The following is a 24,116-nucleotide window of genomic DNA, read 5'->3' as shown; positions in this document are numbered from 1 at the left end:
TCGTTTATAACTTACTTACCAATTTAAAAGGAAATATACTTAATTTTTTACAATTGTTTTTCTTTCTTATTAACCATACCTTTTTAATAATTGAAAAATAGTATAAAAATTTCTTCAATATCCTTCATATTCCTTATCCTATAGATGCTTATATACCTAGATGTCTTTTTCAAGTCCATTCAATATATCTCTTTAGTTTGGCAACATATATAGACCTTATCCGCGGTGTGTTAAGGGTCAATTCGATTATTATATATCCTGTTTGAATTAAAAATAAAAGATTATTTAAAGCGTTAAAGTTATTTGTTCACGTCCTTTTTATGAGTCCTTCGTCTATGAGTCTCGTTTCGTTAGATATATTATAATGATTTCATGAAGATGTAATGAGCAAACAATCCGATTTCAATCTTATTTGTTTGTTTTCAACTGACATATAATTGAGTTTATTTTTATTATTTACATATTTTCATATATGAAGATTTTTATTATACACAAACGTTATCCAATTTGCTGGTTGGCTGGCTATTATTTTATTAGTTGATTATATCTGTGTTGACTTTATTCTACAAATACCTATAATGCTTATTGTCATTCTGTTTATTCCTAGTAAATACCTTATAATATTAAAAGGTAATTCTTGTTGTCGCAGATCAGACTAAAGACGTATTAGTCACCTCGATATAACTATTCTATGAATGGGACCTTTTATGAAATATCCTAGATCTGAACTCCTATCTACACATTTTAGTATTAGACAAATATGTAGAGTTTTTTTTTATTAAACGCGCTAAATGCTAATCTCTGCAAATTATTTCTGGTTCTAGTTCGAATTAAAAAATTCTAAATTGTATCTTGGATCGTTAACTTATCAAGGCTATATAAAATTAAGCAACAAACAATGGGAATTACAGAGCAGCTTCGCAAAAGTTCCAAAAAACGTTTGAAAATTTATTTCTCTGAGATTCCGCGGGGCACAGCCAGTTATTAATAAAAAAAACTCTCCTCAATAAAAGCTCTGACAAACTGACTTCGCATGGATGTTATAGGTATGCACTGTGCAGACTATACGACAAGATGGAAATTTTAAATGGAGAGGAACAGCTAATACACATATCAACTTTCATTATTATTTGCATCGTTAATCGTTATGTATCCAACTATTTATTTGGTGGCCTTGACGGGTTACATAAATAAATTACGTTAAATATTGTGTTAAGGTTATAGGCATTAAGTAGGTACTAGAAACTAGAGGGTAAGGTGGTAATTATAGGTTTTATACCTACTTACGAATACGATAAATATTGATAACTTACATGGCTTATGAACAATTCGAAATCTATTATTATTTATTAATATGTAAAATGTAAATAAAAATTATGTAATGTAACGCAATTTAAACATTTGTTTAAGTTTGGTTCACATAAAATCAAATCAGTTATCAAAACTTTCCACTAACTTACGGTATCCAAAATTATCTCGAGGAGGGCTCATGACCGTCATACCTTGGTAATTCATTGCTCCAGTTGTTTTTGAACCGTTAGGTTCGAGCGATACTCCGTTTTAACGTAAAGTATGATTTTTAAGGCTTGAGATTTTGCTCCATAAAGAATATGTATGTGAAATTTTAAGTATCGGTAATAATAATAAATCAAGAACGCTTCCACAGATTTAAAAAGTTAATTTTATGTTTTCATATTTATTTCCATTTGGATTTGGACCTACCTGTTGAAGTTTTAAAAAGCTTACAAAAAGTCTTTGAGGCAAGCAGCGCCGTATTCATTGATAATAATAAATTAACAAATCTTAAATACATAATATACTTACCAAATATTATGTGTAATCCAAAATCGAGTATATAGTTACAGAGAATACATATATCTAACCCAGACTTGTTGTCTCAATTTATGCAATCAAAAAGAAATGTGGCTTCAAAACTACCTTATAAATAAATAACACAGCAGATATTAGATACCCAGGATACCTAGGTGCGCTATATTTCATAATATTCTCTTATAGCAATGGAAATAAAACTATTCATTAGGTATATTTTTTCGATGTATTTTTTATTTATATTCCCCATATATCATTAGTAATAAATATCTTACAAACTTTTGAACCATTTTACACTAGATAGGTAGGTAGGTAGTCGTTAAATTACTACATGTATTAAAGTTAATATAACACTACAAAAATAAATAACGTTATACCAGCTAATACAGTAATAAATTTATTATTAGTACCCCTGATTTCAGCAATTTCTCCTTATATTATCACGAATAATAATGGTATGACTAATAAATTAGAAAAATGATAACAACAATTTTGCAACAGTTTTTTTTTGAGAAATCATTAAAGATTCGAATATCATTGGTTAGTATTACAAATAACGATATCTTCAAGATATTAGGTAAATTAAATTTCTTCATTTATTTTGATACAGACCTTTCGTAAAAGTCGTTGCATAAAAAATATTAAGCTCACTTATAACATCGACAAAGTGGACTTATGATCAATTCTATATTCGGAAATTCACAAATTAATTTTGATAATAACAGATTTTAATTAATAATTGTTATTATTACTCTCAACCAGGTGATTCTCAAGTCATGATTCCGCTTTGTCAACTATATTGTACTTAAATAATTGTACCTACTATATATTACACTTTTAACACAACCACAAATAAAACTCAATAATTATATCCTAGAAACCTTATTAATAATTGAACAGTCTCGAAGATAATAGAGTAAGGTTACATTATAATGATTGGCCTTCCACCTAGATTCAGATAATTCAAAATGTTACATTTCAGAGCTAAGCCAATTACTACCTCTTCTCTTGCTGTTGACTTCGACATAAAAGCAATACTTAAAACTTAATATTTAAAATTTTCATTTTACAATTTAACCTTAGAAAATAATTTGAGCAGTACCAATAAAGTCATTTATATTTTACAGCTAAATGGTTGATATATAGTCACATTCGAATAAATGAAGCAAACCGTTTTATTTAATTCTATAACTGAAATCTCACCAAGAGAAATAAATAAAATTTCTACACTTCTAAGAATAACTCGCTCCACTAGCTCTCTTTTTGCTGCTGGCAAAATGCTTAAGTAATAAATAAACTATCGTTCAACGGTTTGCTTCTGACATTTACAAGATCTAAATTTTATCCTCCAACGACATGTTAAATAAAAAATTTGGCAGGTAATTAAATTTATATAAGTTCAGTCTATTTTGTGGGCTATTTCAGCAAGTTTTCGATCTTCTTCCGGCATGTCGGTGTCGTCCCAACCCCAAACGGGATTTTCAGGATGCTGATGATCGTCGTGATCGTGGGAATCGTCTTTCCTATCTAGTGGATGTGAACCATCACCTGTTCTTTGTACTCTTTTACGAATCATTTCCATGGAAACTGTTTTGAGGTCGTAAGCCAATCCTGCAAATTTTAAATAGTTATGTTCAGCAGTGCTATTATTGGTTTTAATTAGTTAAAAAGTAAATATAAATTAATTTTAAATTAAAAGTGTACGATAAATTATTGAGCTAAGTAAATATTTACTCCAATTGAATCTTACCTATTATTCTGCACCTACAAATAAAATAAAATAACTAAAAAAATCAATTACCGTATTTCGCTGCAAAATCTATAAGTGCAGTCGACATATTCGTACTGTAATTTCCCAATTCCGCTGCTTTATAGTCCCATGGAAATACGTGGTGGTAGTTATGCCAACCTTCTCCGAATGCTAAGATAGCAACGGTTTTGTTATCTGTGGCGCCTATGTATCTGTAATAGTAAATTTTGCCATGATTAATTTTAAAGGCGTTTAAAAACATTTTCAGTTTGGTTTAGTAGATTTCGAGCGTTCATTGCCACAAAAATAGTTTGTAGAAAGCGTTGCAATACATTAATCACTTTTCAAATACATGTATGTTTAAAACTATTCTCATCCATCATATTTAAGACTTCTAAATATTTTTTGCTTCATTCATATAGTTACCTAGGTGGTTAATTTTGTGGATTAAAATTTAATATACTTATTATATTTAATATTTAATTTTTCCTACACATAATCACACAAAATCACTGTAAGCTTTTATAATTATAACTTTAAACCTTTTGATAGACTGATATAGCACAATCTTTCACGCTCAATTCACAATAAAAAAAAAGAAGTAGAAAATACAAATTAAGTCATGCCCTTCCAAATTCCAATACACTGTTTCAGAATAATTCAATTTCCCTTTCTGAGATATTGCTATTTTGGTGAAGTTAAAAAAATTCAATTATGACAGGGTTACAACAGGTACATAGTTTTAACGAATGTTGATAACACAATAAAAACTGGTCCAATTTGAAAGCCACCAAAAATTTTACGAATAATTTTTAAAAATTCCGGTTAACAAATTGATTCATGGTCAAATAGAATAGCGTCCATACAAAAGAGACAGTTACTATATAGTGCAATTATAATTGCTAGATTTGCCGTGCGTTCTATAAATCGGCTGCGATACTGCAATAACTTTCTCCGTAGAGTATTTTATTAAAAGCGAAAGTCTTACTTATCGTAAGGCCGATTGCCCCAGATATGAGCTGCTGAGTTGACCAGCCAGGTGAAGTGCAGTGAGAATGTGTATCGCAGGATCGACGCGACGTACCACGAGGACCAGGGATTCTCGTTCCATAGTAGAACTGGCATCCAGGCCGGCAAAATGAAACACAGCACCGGCATCAACACTAGATATGTTCTGAAATAATAATTAATATAGATAAAAAAAAACCACTACAAAAAAAAATACGCTTAAACTCATAAAATGTCTCCAAATCCTTGAAAAGTTTTAGGCGATATCGTTTATCCTTGTAAAGGATTCAAATCCTTGATTCGATAAGTGTAAAAACCGAAAGGACGTAGGTACCAGCTGACGCATACGAATTGGTGTTAATTAAATATCGCCTAAAACTTTGTAATCTTACCATGGATCGGGGCAATAAATTAAATAAATAAATTTCCTTACTATGTATTATAATAAATTAAGCCTAAGAAAAAAAACATGTGTGTGTCGATTTTACTAGTATTTGATTAATCAGCGAAAGCAAACATATACAGTTAAAACTATTTTCAATATATTTGGAAATTGTACTAAATATACGCTGAACCTTTCATATAACTCTATTTGTCTTTTTTGGGAAGTTTGATATGAATTTGTATTTTGATTTATTTGCATAATTAAACGTTTTAAAAACTATGCGAAAGAATTTGTCCTTCACCTCAATCTTCTCACATTATAATACTTACCTAGTAACTAACAGTTATGTATGAGATTACATATTGAAGCCGGTCAAAGATCTCTGTTTATAATATAGGTATAACAGGTTTACCTACAACATTTGATGCTTAATGAATTACGAATGACATTTAATTATGAAAGGAGAACAAATTCATTTTAGCGTAGTACCTAGTTTTTATTTTCTTTCCCCGGTAAGGTATTGTAAATTACGTTATACACACTATAATATTGTTTGATATTAACCCAATTCATTCATATTAAGCCATACAAGGATAACACATTTTTATGAGAAATAAAAAATATATGACAAAACAGATTCGTTGAAAAACTAAACTAGATAGGTAAAAATATTATAATATTATAATTTAAAAATAAGTATCTCAATATGTCTGGCTTATACACAAATGTCTTTTTTGAGAAATATATCAATAAGAATGAAATCGGTATCGGTCTTCAATGATTGATCCCTGTTATAGTTATTCTAAAAGTCGTGACCTAGGTTATTATCTCTAGCCTCTAGCCTCTAGACCCAATAGATTTTCTATTGTGTCTATGGTTCCGGGGCCTGAGTTACTATGTTACAATTTAGCTGCGGCTAGAGTGTTAATGAATAAACTTTTCTTACTTTTTTTGGAACATGACGATGGGATCTTTCTCTAGATCCGACATGTCCACTGAAGCTCCTTTTTCGAATACGTCTTTATGTTTTCGCACCATCAGCCAACCGATGTGTGAAAAGAAGAACCCCCTCTTTGCATTATGGGGATCGGCGTCCGTTTCAGTAAATTTATGATGTACCCTGTAAAAAAATCAATTTCAATATATATTTATTTACGGCCAGCTCATCAAACGAATAATAAGTGGCTATGGATCACATTTCAAGAATATCCCAAGCGAAATTGTTTTCTTAAAAGGCGTTACGCAGAATTTAATAAGATCGTTATAATAATTACGTAATTTACGTATAATTTTATTGCTAAACTTCCTTTATTTCAATAAAACAAAACAAAAATATTATATTAAGTACATTATTATTTAATGGGATTTTGATGTCTCCGATAAACGTAATGAACTGTATAAATTGTTTACTTCAAAAATAAAAACTTGTCTTTTCTCTCATCAATCATGGCTGACGTCCGCCTGCGAAGATCTTTCATATACTTAAGTAGTTTGTAATTATATCCTACTTCACGTACTTACCGTTCACTTTAACTGCTCGGACAAAACATATGTTTGATACGAAACTTCGTACAAGAAATTACCATTAGATTCAAAGTTCAGAACTTCTTATCGAATATTTTGAAGGCATTATCTCATACTTATATAAAAGATACGATACGAACTTTTATACCTACACCGAATGTATTAAAGTTCCTCATCGTATATTTTTGGGCATTGGAAGAACGATATCTCTGTATTGTCGAGCATGCATATCATATTTTTATTAATTATTGTAAACCTTACTAAAACTGTATAAACAAATACTTAGTTATATTACCTGTGATCTCGAACCCATTCATATATGTGGTTTTGAAAGGCCATAGTTTGAAGAACAGCTAAAATCAATCTGAGGGGCCATCTTGCTTTATAAGCTCTATGTGCCCAAAGTCTATGTGCTCCTGCTGTTACTCCCATCGCTGACGTCGACGCAAAAAATACAGCTGTAATGAGAAATAACTCGTAAGAAAAAAATAAAACAAACTAGGTGGTTATTTGACTAATTAGCGCCAACTATTACAACAAATAAAAAAATACAGCAAATTCTGGTGGATCTTGGAAAATTTAAGTTCTGATGAGTCAGTTTAAGTTCAATGAAGTTCACTAACAAAGATAAGAAGATCCCAAGTACCAATTTTAATTTTGAAATGATTTTATTTTGTGCATATATCACTCGTACAAGATTACTTTTACAATAGGTAAGACTTAGCCGTGTATGTAATGATTTTTTTTTATAATATGATATTTAATTGTGATAGACATTCTTTAATTTCTAGAATTTTCTTAATATATATTGAAAATATGATTGTGCATAATATGTGTAGGTACTTACCAAAAAGGACTGTCCAGAGTTTGGCCCTTCCAGTGAAAATGAGGTATAAGCCGTAGAAAGTGGCTACGTGTAAGTAAACAAACGCTAATACGTTTCGCCAGACTATTTGCCATCTGAAAAACGGTAATTGAATTTAGCGATCCAATTTACGAGAGGACAAAAAGCTCTTTTATTTTGGACTCAATTGTTATGACACAGTTTCAGTAAATATATTTTAATGTTTGTTCGCATATGTCTATTTTTTTATTTAACAGCAAATGCTAAGTTTTGTAACTTTATAGGTAGGTACCTTATATATTATACTAACAGTCAAAATCATTATTTTTTGTTGGGTTTAACCTACACATTAATCTGATTCCACCGAGACCAATTATGAACTTACAACAAATACAAATTAAAAACAATAAATAAAAATTGAAGTGTTCAAAATTTTTGCAAATATTGGTTTCATATTAATCTATACTAATATTATAAAGCTGAAGAGTTTGTTTGTTTGAACGCACTAATCTCAGGAACTACTGCATGGGCAGATTTGAAAAATTCTTTCGGTGTTAGATAGCCCATTTATCGAGGAAGGCTAGGCTTTATATCGTCACGCTAAGACCAATAAGAACTGAGCAATACGGGTGAAACCGCGGGGCATAGCTAGTGGAAATATAAAAATAGCTATAGGTTTAAGATACTTACTCATAGTCCCGTCTTTTGTGATGTGATACGTAAGTGTCAGTATCTTGGTCTTCTATGTTCTTCGTATATGTTTGAGGATCGACGGCCATTTTGTAAAATTATACTGAGGGTATTATTCAGGATCGATGAGAATTATAATCTGAAAAGATCGAAATGAAAAATTAATTTTGTCTTTTTGTTCAACCTTCTTACATTTAAAATTAGTAAATTATTAGCTTATAAATATCGTCGAACTGAGATTCTGTATCTATTTATATCTAGCCCATTCATGCAGTAATATACCTACTGCTATTAGCAGCCTTTGTAAGTTACATGATTCAAAAGTTCGAGATGCTGATGGGCTCCATTTCGTCTTGAGTAGTTTATGAACTGACGAATTAGGTATTCATTTTTATTGATCATTAATAATTCGTCAGATTTAGTCTCTCTGCTGCAGAGATAACCCAACATCTAAAATTCACTAATCAAAATTTTTAAATAGAGTTTGTTTCTTTGTTCGTACCTACTTATCGGATTCCTAAAATAAGCACGTTAAGTTACGATTACGTGGTTTATTAAAAAAAAATACTTGTATATTGGATGTCATTTTGAGTCAGTTTGAGTTTGTTTGAGTTTGTCATAATGTTTCGAGTGACAGGAGTAGACTGCAAAAGGGGAAAAAACGAATCTTTTATATTATATTGTATATCATTTAATTTATATGATATGTTAAACAATTAAACAAGTTCGAGGTAAATAGTGTATAAAGATATTACATATTTTTATTATCAAGTTATACCGTCTAGATCTGTGTCATCGAATAAATAAATTATAATGCAAATTGCATTTTGAACAATGACCTTCATTTTTTCCTTCGGTTAGATTTATAACGTAAATGTATTATTTTAATATTCTTAATTGCTACTTAAATTGTTAATCATTAATATTATATTGAAATTTTATTTAGGAATTTGGTATAATAAATGCTAGTTTTATTTAAAAAATACTGTCTGTTTATTTTATTTTTTTCGGAAAATAACCGTGTCACCAAGTCGGGCGAAAATGATTCACTGTAAAATCAACAAAAACCTGGATCAACGGTCACGTTTCAATAGTACGAAGCGTTTACTGTATAATATAATAACAGTACATTATGTTGAGTTTAAGTTGATTTAATTGACTTGGTGAAAGTTAAAGAAAAATACTAATTGGTGATATGCGCTACTTACTTCGGCCCTATAGTTGTTTAACATATTATTTTGTAATTCAAATAAGTTTAAATTTGCTTATCTTAAAATGACCTTGTTATATTTATAGTCGCTATGCTTATTTTAAGGTTATATATTTATAATAATTGACAAGGAAAGTTCACAAAGCCGCGATTGAATAGCCTTTTCGTGAAGGTTATGTCTGTGTCGAGTTATGAAAACTTAATTTTATATTGAGAAAGACATATAGAAAGAAAGTTTTTTGGTACACTACAAGTACCTTTAAACCAAAAGTATTATGCACAAACTCAATAATTAGCGGACCTTAGAGCCTTTTTTTAGAAGTCTGTAAAAAGTTAAACTTATCATTAAATATTATATTACAAAGTATAGATATAATTAAAAAGTCATTGCGTATATGCGTAAATGACATATTATTAGATCATTAGCAGTGAAAACCAGTAGAGTACATAGCTAAAATTTGGGACTCTACCAACTTACACATTTTTATCATTTAAATGTATTGTGGGTACGAATAATCATAATCATAATCATTTATTCACCATAAATAAATACAAAATTCAATACATAGAAATAATTATCTTAATTCATTAAACATATAAACACACGGATATTATAATAGTACCTGATTATTAAAAAGATAATAATATGACCTGCAGACCTACACGAATATCATAACTGTAATGCTTTATTATTACTCACTCGGTACTATACTAACAAACTAATAGTATTACAACATGGGTACAGTTAAGAACTTTTATAAACATTGGTACCTCTTTCAATCATAAACATACCCACTTTACCTATCTAGACGAGGGAGAATTCCAGGAAATACAAATTTGACAGTAATTCTGTTCAAATATTTAACCAATTACAACCGACACTTGGCGAGCGTGGTTGATCATTGCTTGAAGCTCTATAGAAAGATAAAGTTACGGCCCGTGGCGGTGCTTCGTCCGCGTTTTTAAAGGAAAATTTCATCAAACTGAGATATTCCACCCCGGTAAAAAGTAGCTTTTGTCACTTTCTAGTCTCCTACATCGTCTCTAGACTTTTCTAGACTTCATATCATAAAATCGCCCCATTTGATGTGAAGGAAAACCAAATACACTTTCGCAATTCTCGTGTCACAATGTTAGTTAGCATACTCCTCCGAAACGGCTGGACCGATTCTCATGAAATTTTGTGTGCCTATGAGAATCGGCCAACATATATTTTTCATACCCCTGAATGATAAGAGAGTCAGAACAACGTTTGCCTGGTCAGCTAGTAATATTATAAAGTGTGTTCCAGTAGGAACGAATATAGTCTGATGATGATGCAATTTATTCAATGTAATTTATGAATGCGTATGACGTTTGCAAACATCTACTCGTACGCGATTGGAGAGAGTGCTCTCATAAATTTCACATAAATTGTTTTCTTTGATATGTAACGGTTAAGGTAGCGGTTATAAAATATTTTGCTAGCCAGTTAATGACACTACCACACATACTACTACACTATCAAAAATAGTGAATCAAGGTCAACCTATTTGGCACAAGTGCACAAAAGCGATGTTCTATAGAAAGTACCGTTTGTACTCTTGCTATAGTACCGCCGTATTTGTTAACTGGTTACTCAAGACTCTTGAAATAAATGTTTTTAAATAGAAAGGAAAATTAAAATGTTTTTGTTTAGTCAAATGTAAATTATGTGAATTAAAATCTCTTATATAAGTAATTAAGATCTATATGCGAATTTTTCAATAAAAGGTTACATCACAAATTTAACTAAGAATTAGGAAATCTATAAAAAATTATCTTATAATAAAAACCATGCTTCCGGTTGGAAAATTTCTCTATATATTAAAGGAAAAGATATTATATTAAAGGAAAACGATATTCTCTCTCTCTCTTACTTCATAGTGATTTTTTTTTGTCCCATAAAAATATACAATGCCAAAATTCATTGCCTTTAATAGATACATAGGTATGCTAATTACAAACATTGCGAGTATGCTTTCTGTCATCTTGGTAATCGCATATTTACGTTGAAACCGAGAATTTTCATACAAAGAAATACCAATAATAACTTATCATTTCGATCGCCACATTAATGTTTTACGAGAGATTATCTATCAGCCTATCACGTTATTATGTCGGCCATTTTTTCATTATGGCACTATGGTATGAAATAATTATTTTGAAAGTGAGAGTAATGCATTAACGGATATCGCCGTTGTATTGGAAACCTAATAAAAGGTAGGTATTATTATTACGTAGTAGGTATTTGGTAATGCTTCAGCCATATTTTTCATAGGTACCTACTCAAGAATTTAGAAACACCACACCTTCGTATCTCAAAGCCTGATGCTATAAATCAGTTCAAAGAAAGTTTATTTTATCTCTATACTCTTTATAGCATTAGTACAATGCAGTTAATACTTCAATTAGCATTAACAATGTTCGATTGTGTCGACAAATACTTTCCACTTGTAGCATGCGCGGAGTCAATATCATCACGATGACGACTTCACTTTTACTTCCTTGAAAGAGAAGAAAATTATGAGAATGAAACCCGTTCTACACTTGACCTCAACTGTAACATCAGTGAGTCTGCGGTCCAATGACACTTTCACCGCATCCACTCGCTGTGCAATGATTATCTTGCGCTCTTCATACCTCGGCATCGGATATAAGATCAAGCGAATACAGAAGGCAATTTTTATTGACCGTAAAATACGTTCACAACAAATATATGTGTGAGTCTACAACGCTAGTCGGTCAGTTAGCACCTAAAAATGCGGCTTTATACAATCTATTGCAAATATTTATTAAGTGGTTTTGTCGTCTTTACTTTTACCGCAACGGCAAATTATTTGTATAGTTTTGATTGCTTTTACATTATTCTTTGTTTCTTTTTTATATTCAATAAAATACATACGTTAAAGTATAAAAAAATTGATAAAATATTGTTTTTTTTTTATTGAATTATTAATTTGCAACTGCTAAGTAAATAATTAAGTAGAGAAAAAATATACTTTTTGTCTCCATATTGACATTGCATTACAGTTAATTTACAATATATAATACCTATCCTTTATCATACAACAGAACTTATCTGAAAAATTTATATTCAAATAATCTCGTCTAGCGTGTAACGTATGATGTAGTAGACCGTTTGATAGCTTAAAAACAATGGACTATAATTTATAACTTTGTACTTATGTTACATATACATATGTTCCTACTCACAAAAAATATGTAAGATTGGTTGTTAAAATTAAGAGGATACAGGGTGTCCCACTGTTGGTATACTAAGCTCAAAGAAGGTTATAGTTTTGCAAATGCGTCTAGAATTTTATAAGTATTTTTTACGTACTCAGTTAAAAAATACTTATAAAATTCCAGACGCATTTTTTTACGAATAGATGAAGTCTTAAAACTCTATGTGTACACCCAAAACAAGAAACCCGCCCAACTTTTCCACCAGCACGTTTATGATTATGTTTTCATAGACAAAATGCTCACATTAGAAAAGCGGTATATGCCAGCTACGCGAAGCTAGAGAAGAAAACATGGATTTTCAGGAAAAATTAAGCAAAAATTTTTTGATGTAATTTTGTTGTTTAAGTATTTTTTTCGATATCAGTGTATGCAAAACTACTTCGCGCTTAGTATACCAATAGTGGGACACCCTGTATATATAAAATAATGTGATATTACACGCGCCAATTCATTCTACTATGACGTGACTATGACCCATTTTACCTGACGTCTTGTTCCTGCTTCCTATTCACGAAATATTCTATAAAACTTCGAAGGTATCATCAAATTATGTTATGTGTGATTCGAGGAATAATACAACTATTGAATCCATACTCGCTGACGCTTATATTTTGAATAAAATGTTGACTTCATGAACATCGTAGATGTCATGTCTACGCCCAACGCAATATAAATGCAATCTATAATATCTTCTATCTTTTAAATTAATTATCTAGGTAATAGATATCTAAGTAACATAAAGGTTAGAAGTTGTAGCATCTTTGAAAGGAACCAATTTCCATAATTATTATTCTGTACAAATTCACAAAAACTATAACTTGCAAGTACCTATCATTAACTGAACCAGCAAAGTTTAGTTCATTAGCGTTAACCCAGTACTTCGATAACCTACGTAAACGTTTCGTATAAGTGGGGTTACCTTTCAATGTGATTTTTTTCACATTTTCGATGTTTTCCTGAAGAAGGGTTGTAAAATACGGAAAGTTTAAATATTGTACTTGGAAACGTTAGTTAGGCTGGATTAATTTAATGTATTTAGTTAGAAGTTGCTCCTTTTAATTATTTAAGTATTACAATGAAACTAAAATTGAAAGGCATGTAAAATATTAAAATAGAAAACGTGCAAAACTCTTGATGGAAACATTCTACATTCGTAAGTTCAATGTTTGTTTAAACTTTATTGGAGACATGAATAGAAAGAAGATGCCAAAAGAGATACTTGACCATTGAAACAAAAACCAGATGAATCTACTATACAATACATAGTCATTAGTAGGAGCTTCACGCCTAATTTGTAAAACTGAAAAGTGACACGATTAATCAATCGTACATTGTCTTATCTAGTTTTATATGAAATCTATGTTTCTAATGCTTCTAAATCGCCACGAAAAGCCATTCAGTGTAATTGAATTTGAGGACAAAAGACCTTAATGCGGGATCTAGTCACATAGAAATTGTATAGTGGTAATTAATCAGACATTGCGTACAGAAACTTTCATGTTAATAAACTGAAGGACAACGATTATAATTCTTCTCGAATTTTCTACTTTACATAGTAGGTAATAAAGCTCATTATGGCTTATTAATTTGATATTTATTGTATTCGGTTTTGGTGAAAATTATGGTTGTTATAGAACAATATTAACACGTGGAATATGAAAAAGGCTGAAAAAAATCTTACTCGAAGTTTCTCTTAGAGCAGCAATTTTATTCGGTCTGTCAAACTTGAGTTAAGTATATTTACGTAGAAACACACGTGTAGTCCAACTTCTGTGAAATCAAGATTGCTAGTTGTGAAAGATTAAAATACCTACTGCCGAAAGTGCGAAAAGCACGCTTTTTATTTCATGACTCGCACTGCACACATGACTTCTCCCAGCATTATTAAATAATTAAATCTTGCATATTTCCAATAAAAAATTATAGCAGCCATTGTACTATGTCCATAGTTTTTGTGAATAATTTTGTTATTAGTTAGTTACTTTTGCACCGGACGAGGAAGTTATAAAATAAAGTAAAAATAAATTACCCATACATTGCCTCTTAAACTCAATCAGAAAACACAATTTAAATACAACTCATATTATGTTCATTATGATAAAAGCGTATCAAGTGTTAATTAAAAATATTTAAATAAATCGTAAAATGTTCACAATGAATGATTTGTTATTTTTGTTTCAAAAATTATACGAATATTTTATAGCGTTCTCGTCCTAGAAACGTTAGTCGTAAAATTTATTCTCCCAACACAAAGAGGACGAACTCAACTATTTAGCAACATTTACCTAACTACATGTGCTAAGAAAGACCTAGAATAATAGCTTATTCATATATTTTCAATAACTATTCATCATAATATTTTTATCATATTGTAAATCTACGAAAAATTAATAAATAAAAATGCACCAAGAAAATATACCAGAGTTAAAAATCCAATTAAAAGGTAGAGAGAACTTTATTAAATTTCAAGAGAAAGCATGCCATCATTATTATTTATAATATCTTTATTATTCCCAATTATACGTATAGAAATTTATACAAATAAGTTTAATTGGTTCAAGAAAATTCCCTAATTAGGCTTCTTCAAAATAAAAACGCAGTTAAAGAATATACGGTTAAAAATGATTACGATTAGCCTACTTTATACTATTACATAGTAAAATATCTGTTCGAATCATCAAATGAAAACCTCAAACCACGACCCTGTACCTAACCGTTACACAAAACTCATAAAGTTATAGGCTTTTGTACTGTAAGTACATCATTGGAAGAGGTCACAATAGGCTATGTTTTAGCTTCAAATCAATGAACTAAAAAGATTAAAATGAAAAATATAGTAAGAATGAAATACGTGTATTTTATATAATTAAATTTAGGTAGCATAATATAAGTATAATGTAACTTATAAGCTGTGTAAGAATAATTCGAATTTTTATAGGTCTATAATTTATTAATTTGTGTTTTTATAACTTATGTATCGATTTACAGTATATTCATACTTAAATATACAAAATATACTACAAATAAAAACAAAATATACTAATGCGTCTAGTTAATAAATATAATTATTATATTACCTATGGTCTCAATTATACTCTTAGGATAATAAAATGCACAGTATTTTTATAAGAGAAAAGTACTTTCCCATTTACCTAATCGATAAAAATATTCTTATCTTCATCCATAAAAACATTCATGAAAATCGTACCTATAGTATATTATAATATCCCAGACTATACCGATACACAGTACACTTAATAGTAAATCATGTAAAATATGTTCATCTATGATAACATTGTATTCTTATCGTATGTAAATATCTGACCAAGGTTATTAGTAATCGCTTAAAACCTATTATATATAGGTAACTATTTGTTTTAGTGGAAATCGTCTAGCTCCAAGTAAAAAGCAAAATTTTAAAATTTATTGTATTGAATTGAAATTACTTTCATAATAATTAATAGTACGTCTATGGATAACATGTCTAAATATTACAGGACCTTTTTCACACACGGCACGATCTGATCCCATACTAAGCTTTTCGCTTGTGTATGTTCTAATACTGGAAAAAGGCGAATAGAGCAATTTAACTAAGTATTTCTTTAATTTATCCTGAATTTATCAGAACCATTACCATCCATACTAATATTATAAATGCGAAAGTAACTCTGTCTGTCTGTCTGTCTGTTACTCAATCACGCCTAAACTACTGAACCAATTTGCATGAAATTTGGTATGGAGATATTTTGATACCCGAGAAAGGACATAGGCTACCTTTTATTGCGAAATATGTACCACGGGCGAAGCCGGGGCGGACCACTAGTAGAAAATAAAACATTCCCACGAGGACTTCTAGAGGTAAAAGGAGGGATGAATTCTAAACTCTCTAACTCGGATAGGTAATTTGTTAAAATATGAGTATTCGTATTGCATTTGCATCTCGTCTACGCATAGGTAATTGGTTAACTTAAATATGTTGAAATGGTTAGTTGACAATGAGACAAATGTTAATGAGTTAAAACAAACATAAAATTATGTAGAAAGCTAATTAAATTCAAACTTATTCTGTCACACGTGAAATGGGAAGATTTTAAAGTAGCCTGACAACTATACCCTAATATTAGCTTTAAAATGCAGTAAGATAAAAAACTAGCTTTTTGTTTAGAAATGTTGTTCTAATTTAAACCCGTTTGTTTTGGTTGGAAATGCATAATAATGTTTGTAAATGGATAATTTATGGTAATCATTAGGTACTGCATACACCGGAATTTCACATACGCATCCATGCGATAAAAGAAAAAATAAATAGTGGACATTATAATTAACCTTAGTTTGTTAATCTAGCAAAGAGCTTTGACCAAATTGTCAAAAACTTCAACATTATATAAGTTTAATCAAGGAAAAAAACGGATAAGTTTCAGTCAAATTAGTAAATATTTAAGTTTCAAATACGTATCTTAACAATCAAAGTATGAACAGCACTACGTGATCCCTGTCACATTGCCTGCACTTTCAAAGCTGAGTCTGTTTTGAAACATTTAATCAAATCTTATGTCAAAAGCACAGATTTAATATTATGCTAAATGTCACATTAAACACCACACAATGACAACACACGTTAATGCATTTTAAATTAAGAACATGAAGAATAGAACATCTTTGTTATAAATTATAATCAATTATAATGAACAAGTAAAAAATAAACAGTGTTAATTTGAAATCTGGTTAATAAAGACAAGTAACTTGCAAATTAACTGCATATACATTATACAAATCATTAAAACATAAAATATGTGAATAGATTACCATAAGTAGGTACGCTTACTAAATTTCACTTGTAAAAATTGAGTATTGTAGAGATCTCTAACATGTATCCATAGAAAATATTAACAGATAAACTTACTATGACCTTGTTTGTAAAGTTTAACTTCGCTTTCATTCGTAGAATAGTGACCAATGTCCATATCTATTCTGTATTGTATATACTCATAGTATGTAAATGTACAAAAGGAAAAGGGGAAACGCCCTTTGCATGTGTGTACTTATAGGTAATTCTTTTGAGCACGCGCCACTTTTAACATCTTCAGTCACTGTGGTTTTAGTTCATCCTTGATCCTAAATAAAATTTACAAGTGAATATCTTCATCATCTATATCTATATATATAAAAGTCGCTTCTCTGTCCCTATGTACCTATGCTTAAATCTTTAAAACTACGCAACGGATTTTGATGCGGTTTGATTAATTGATAGAGTGATTCAAGAGGAAGGTATTTTATTAAATCGCGAGCGAAATTAAAAATATAATACGCAATTGCTTTTTCACGAACCTTAGTATTCTTATAATTCGAACACGAGTGTTTACTAGGTCACTGGTAATAGCGTAGTTATAAGGTGAAAGGTCACAGTCAATGCTCTGATAACGACAATTAGAAATTGATCAGTTGATTGCAGGTAGAATAAATGAAATTATAGAGGAAAACAAACAGTAGAATTAGACTCCTCTCTAATAGACTCAGATATTAAAATAATTTTATTCATCGGTTATTAAATAAGACCGATATAAATAAAAGACGTCGATTAATGATTGTTTTTAAAATTAATAATGGTTAAAATACAAATGAACGGATAATATTATGACTTTTTAGGGGATTTATGTTTGCTAAAAGTGGGTAGGTAGGTATTAATTTTTTACATACTTAGGTAAACTTTGTGAATTTATTGTATTATTTAGTGTTTAAATTTTATTTTAAAATATTGGTTACGTATTATTCAATTAGTGCAAAATAATGAGGCTATTTAATTCTAGGTAAGTGGTTAAATGTATTTTCAAAGGTGCATTTTTATAAGTGGTACATTTTCAGATAAAAACAATGATCGCGACAGCAAAATGACCCATTTTATCTGCATACCTAATTTGAACCTGAAGCGCGAGCGATTCCCTAACATTTTAATGCTCTATCTAATTTTAGTATCGGAATAACTCAATTCTAATCGTTAAAAGAACCAATTAATAACTTTTTTTACTATGTTTAGTCACGTAATATCTTCTTTGATCTTTGATCATATTTCATCAAAAGATTGAGTACAAAACAATTATAAGATTTGTTTTCCTTCATCAATAATTTTGAAGGAAACTCTACAGTAAATTTCCTTTTAATGTTCATAATGCTGAATAAATATTACTTCAATTTATCCTGTGATAAAATTATTTCATTAGAATCTCTCTATTTATAGAATTTTCTAATTATGATTAAGTTAAATGCTCTATATTTCCATAATTCCACTTAGTCACCCTCTCATAAAAAAGTATGAATATTTTTTATGGATGCGATACTAAGTACAACATCAACAACAAACTAACTTTACTAACCAAACTTAGTTTGACTACTAGGTACGTAAATAAAATAAAATTAATAAATAAAATACTTCTATATTATTTTACTAATAAATGAAACTTGTAACAATAAAATGTACTTACATATTTACAATTAAACTCATTCACTTTCTATAAAAAAGTTTGACTTACGTTGCGAGACGAACGCCCGGCGGTCGGCACTTTCTTCGCGATACAAATCAACTTCCATTCACAGTAATAACATGCACAATAAACAATTTGATATAATACAGCATCCGACACAGGCCCTCTCGCAAACAGCAAAACGAAGCTTTGACGAGCGCGCGGATTGAGGCTCTCTTATAGCTTCGGTACGTGTAACACTTTCCCCACCTCATCTCTTTAGCCTATAATTTCACTTTATGTTTTCGAAAAATTGTTTATGACTTTATAATCAAATAATGCCTATATGCACTTGACACTAAAACCGAAAGCCTCGTATAGGCCCGCCTGTACGCCTTTGTAAATTTCGGAATATGTTATCCAGATAATTATTTTCACTACGCAAACTAAATAAACAAAGTACATAGATAGACTACGAAAGTTATTTATAAACTGTAGGTAATATGAGCAATATAATTGGGATGATTTCTAGGTAAGTTTAATTTAATTAAAATTTATAAAATGCTATATTAAAAAATCTAATGCGAGTACATACATATTATATATAACAGTGGCGTATTTTAAAAATATGATATCTAAGACTAAAAAATGATTTAAAATTTAAAGGTAAATAGGACAATACAAAATATTTTAAATTTTTTATTACATTGAAATTAGGGAAAACAAAAATAGTATTTTCTAGGGTTTGATTTTACGCGAGTATTATACATTTAGAAATTAAAGACTTTTTAACGGATTTTAAACGCGATTTAATCATTATATTATTTTCCCGACGTTTCGAACACTTTACAGCGAGCGTGGTCACGGGGAGACAGACTGCAGTCGTAAATCGCGTTTAAAATTCGTTAAAAAGTCTTTAATTTCTGAAAACAAAAATGTAAAACCCTAGAAAGTGTATCAATGGAATTTCCTTTAATTATTACATCTGTTCCGACAATTTACAAAAAATCTGAAAAAAATAATAATATAGGTAGTCTGCAGCTGAAAATACTCATATAGACTAAAGTCAGATGGTCTGAGTGGCATAAACTTTTAACGCGTACCTACAATTTTTCCATTTTATTTTGTTGATATATTGCGGATTACATTAAATTCAATCTGCCTCAATGGATGTAGCTTTATTGTGCTTTACAACAAAATACCAATTTATTGTTTCTAGCTATCATAGTCTGGAAACAGCTCTTACACATTATAATTATTTAATTTTGTTTTATATATAACCAATTAACTTTTTTTCTTAGTCGAAATTTAATAATTAACTACTACAAATAATAAAATCAAAACACATGCATCAAACAATCCATTGATGCATGTGTTTTTGATTTGCACTCAGTGCCTGTGGTACCTAAATCATCAAAGCCTCCAATTGAACTGGAATTTAAAAAATGTTATGGTAATGTAAATAAAGTACAGTATTTGTATTTCATTAACTAATATATTCGAAATAATTATTAATTAGTAGTAGTAGTAACAAAGATATTACAAAGATGGTTCGCTAATAAATAATTAATATCTAATAGTCTTGGATAGCTTAATTATTAATTTTTGCCGTAGAAGAACTGTACAGTGTACGTGATTTGTATTTGATTGAATTTATCGCAATTAAACTGTAAAAAATATCAGAAATATAAATTTTTTTAATGTATTTTTTTTAATGTAGAGTTAAAAAAAACGATATTTCAGAATAAACTTTAAAAAGTTATAACATGACAGAATGGACAACAAAAAATATGTATATCACTACATAGTATAAAACAAAGTCGCTTTCTCTGTCCCTATGTCCCATTGTATGCTTAACTTTAAAACTACGCAACGGATTTTGATGCGGTTTTTTAATAGATAGAGTGATTCAAGAGGAATGTTTTAGTATATAATTTATTCGGTTTTATAGACAAAGCGGGCGAAGCCGCGGGCGGTAAGCTAGTGAATAACAAATTATAAAAATATCATTTTAAGTAGAATTATACAAATTATTTTATTCATTCCCTCTCGATGTCAGAATCTTTTAATAAGTAGTTATTCTCTGTGACACTCTGATGCACTTTACCTACGGATAAGGATAAAATTCCCATTAAAACTTAGATATTTATTTCTGTTTCATAATATTTTTGTTTAAATACAAATATACTAAGTTTCCAACCAAAAAAAAACTTGTCTAATATTAATTTTAATTATTTATTAAACACACAACCTTAAATTATATCTGCAAAAAAATCTACACATCTATGTGAACAAAACTAAGTACTAAAGGTATACATAATATGTCTTAAATACTTAAGTAGAGGCCGTGAGAAGATGAAAACAGAAAAAAAATACTAAAGATGAAAACAGAAAAAAAATACTATGGAATTTCCTATAATTATTTAATATTTAGATATTAACCGCCTCTTAGGAGGTGCTAAGTTTGTATTTTGTAAGTAAACTGCCTATTTTACACACACACACAGTACACACACACACATATTTTAAAATAATTTGCAAATGCAGCCACTTGAGAACTGTAATAAACACATTTCACAAATAAAAAGCAACTTAGTTAAATAATAGGAAGTTATAGATATCGTTCATGTAAGGTTCATGTGATAGTTCGTACCTATAACATTCAGGATTATAATAAAGTTACCTAAGTAATTCATATGGATAAAGGAATATACGAAATGCAAAAAAGCAATTTATTATGTAAAGAACAATTATCTTGTGTTCATTATTTAATGACAAAGAAAAACATAACCTTGAGTACTCGAGGGAAACTGGACGGGAACAAACAGTCATTGTTTGCGAGGCTCCAAGCAAAACGCTCAGGAAAACTCCTTATAAAGAAAAATCAAATGTTTGTATACCTAAGTGTCCATTTTGTGGTTGAATCTATTTCAAATGAATTCTCTTTTAAATCTAAATTATGCAATTGCTATTGTTAAACATTGCAATCACCTAAAGTAGGATTCGTTGATCGTTCATCATGATCATCAGCCCATATACGTTCCCACTGCTGGGACACGGGCAGGGTACAAGCCATAATCCACCACGCTGGCCAAGTACGGGTTGGCGGATGACACCATGTCCTCAAACTTTGATTCTTTGTCATGTCGATTTCCTCACGATTTTTTTCTTCAACATTCGAGCAGTGGATCACCACTTGTTGTAACATCAGTTACAACATGCGCAGATAAATTGAAAAATCTATTTATTTCCTGCGCGCTCGCCTGGTCTCGAACCCCGGTCTTATCGATTCGAAGTCCGAGGTTTCACCACTGAGCAACCACTGCAGTATTCGTTCAATACAAGTACCTAAGTACCAAGTAACTCAATACTGCAAAAATATTTATTATAAGTACCAGCACATGAATGAAATTTCCTAGGCTTGAGCCACGTCCATCCAGCAGCTTTTCTATGCTGAACGCTCTGAAAACAAAAAAAATATCAAATACGTTGAAGACACTATTGAGCAACAGCCCATCCGATGGACGTTTTTCTTGCCTTCGCATGAACGGTCAAGCAAGTCAACATTTTATGTAATTTAAAATTTTCCAATCTTACGCAATTTCTTAATTTTTCATTAAGTAAGATTTTAAATGATAATAACGAACACAAAACAGAAAGAGGGAAATTAGTTCATCCATTCACGTCTAATCTGAAAAGGGGATATACCTACTTACATTATAGTGTTATTCAAGACATAAAAAAATCTCGACTTTCAGCTAAGAAAGAAACACCAAGATCAGTTAGCATTGGATTAATTCCATAAGGATGTTGTCGTTTACTACCATAACCCATAAATGTAATTTGTTCGCTATTCAAACAAATAAACAAAATAAGAGTAAATAAATACATAACCACTTTTAAATATTAAATAACATTTTGGGAGAATACATTAAATTGCGTCTTAAATATTGTATGGACATGAAAAACACACAACAAATATGCTCTTAATTTTGAATACAAAGTACACGTATCATTGATGGATACTTATAATTGCGGGGTAAGGGCAAGGGCAATACTTATAATAATAATTAGTAAGTTTTAAAGTGTTAAAATTTTACTTTAGCAATAAAAACATACGGTCGAGAGATCATGACTAGGTACATATTTAATATTTATATTAAACTAGCTGCTCCGCGCGGTTTCACCCCCGTGGCTCCACTCCTGTTGCCCGTAGCGTGATTAAATATAGCTTATAACCTTCCTCGATAAATGGGCTATCTAACACCGAAAGAATTTTTCAAATCGGACAAGTAGTTCCTGAGATTAGTGCGTTCAAACAAACAAACAAACTCTTCAGCTTTATAATATTAGTATAGATTCCAAAAATGTATTAGCATCTGACCGGCAAACGGTGTTCTTTCTTTACCTAGACCTATTTTCAGATACAATACACAAACAATCTTAAAAATCGAACCATTCCAGAGGAGTTTTTTAACAAACACGTTGTAACGAGAAATTATTAGGTCCCACTGAAGGATATCCCACTTTTATATTTAAAAAAAATCAATTATCAAAATCTGTTTATCCAGTCGAAAATTCTGAGGGAACAAATCCAATAAAGAAGAAAAAAATACTTTCGAATCGATTAATATTATGAAATACTTGATTTTCCCCGCGAGTTCTTCCGTGGGTGTACTGGTGTAGGTAAAGGGCGGTACATATTATTATACCTAGGTACTAGTAGTGTTCTTATAATCCAACTCTTCAGAGGTTTAAATTCCGGCTTAGTGTACTTAATTTTATAGTCCTATCCATCTTTATGATTGTAAAAATACTACTACTAATTTTAGAGCACGATCTCGATAGACTGCAGATAAATAAGATCTGGGACCTGGAGATTGAACGTTCAATAAATAGTTATAAGTTTTAAAAATAGTTACAAGCAATCAAAGTGTCATTTACAATAAAGAGGTTGGGGTATGAGATTCAAAGAAAATACATTTTCCTGTTAATTTAATGAAAAGTTAAGACTCAAGAGCATATGTAATACAAAATGGAAAAAATGAACATGAAAATATATTTATTTAAAACCATATTATGTATGTATCTAAGGTTTGTATACAGATTATACTCGTATATTTGAATTTATGATGTACCCTTGTTGTACC

At 30.2% G+C, this 24,116-nt stretch overlaps 1 protein-coding gene across 1 annotated transcript; it reads right to left on the bottom strand.

Annotated features, from left to right (window-relative positions):
* Positions 1-2,037: 2,037 nt before the first annotated feature.
* Positions 2,038-19,168, bottom strand: LOC123693997 (acyl-CoA Delta-9 desaturase-like). The gene is made up of 8 exons (XM_045639287.1): positions 19,036-19,168; positions 8,032-8,170; positions 7,345-7,457; positions 6,793-6,955; positions 5,920-6,093; positions 4,569-4,754; positions 3,632-3,792; positions 2,038-3,441 (listed from the first exon to the last, which is right to left on the bottom strand). The coding sequence occupies exons 2-8, from the start codon at positions 8,118-8,120 to the stop codon at positions 3,230-3,232; spliced, it is 1,098 nt and encodes a 365-aa protein (XP_045495243.1). The 5' UTR covers positions 8,121-8,170; positions 19,036-19,168; the 3' UTR covers positions 2,038-3,229.
* Positions 19,169-24,116: the final 4,948 nt, after the last annotated feature.

Source organism: Colias croceus, chromosome 8 (genome assembly GCF_905220415.1).
Source record: "Colias croceus chromosome 8, ilColCroc2.1".
NCBI lineage: Eukaryota > Metazoa > Arthropoda > Insecta > Lepidoptera > Pieridae > Colias > Colias croceus.
Note: the sequence above shows the minus strand (reverse complement) of the source record. Positions and strands in the feature narration are given on the sequence as shown.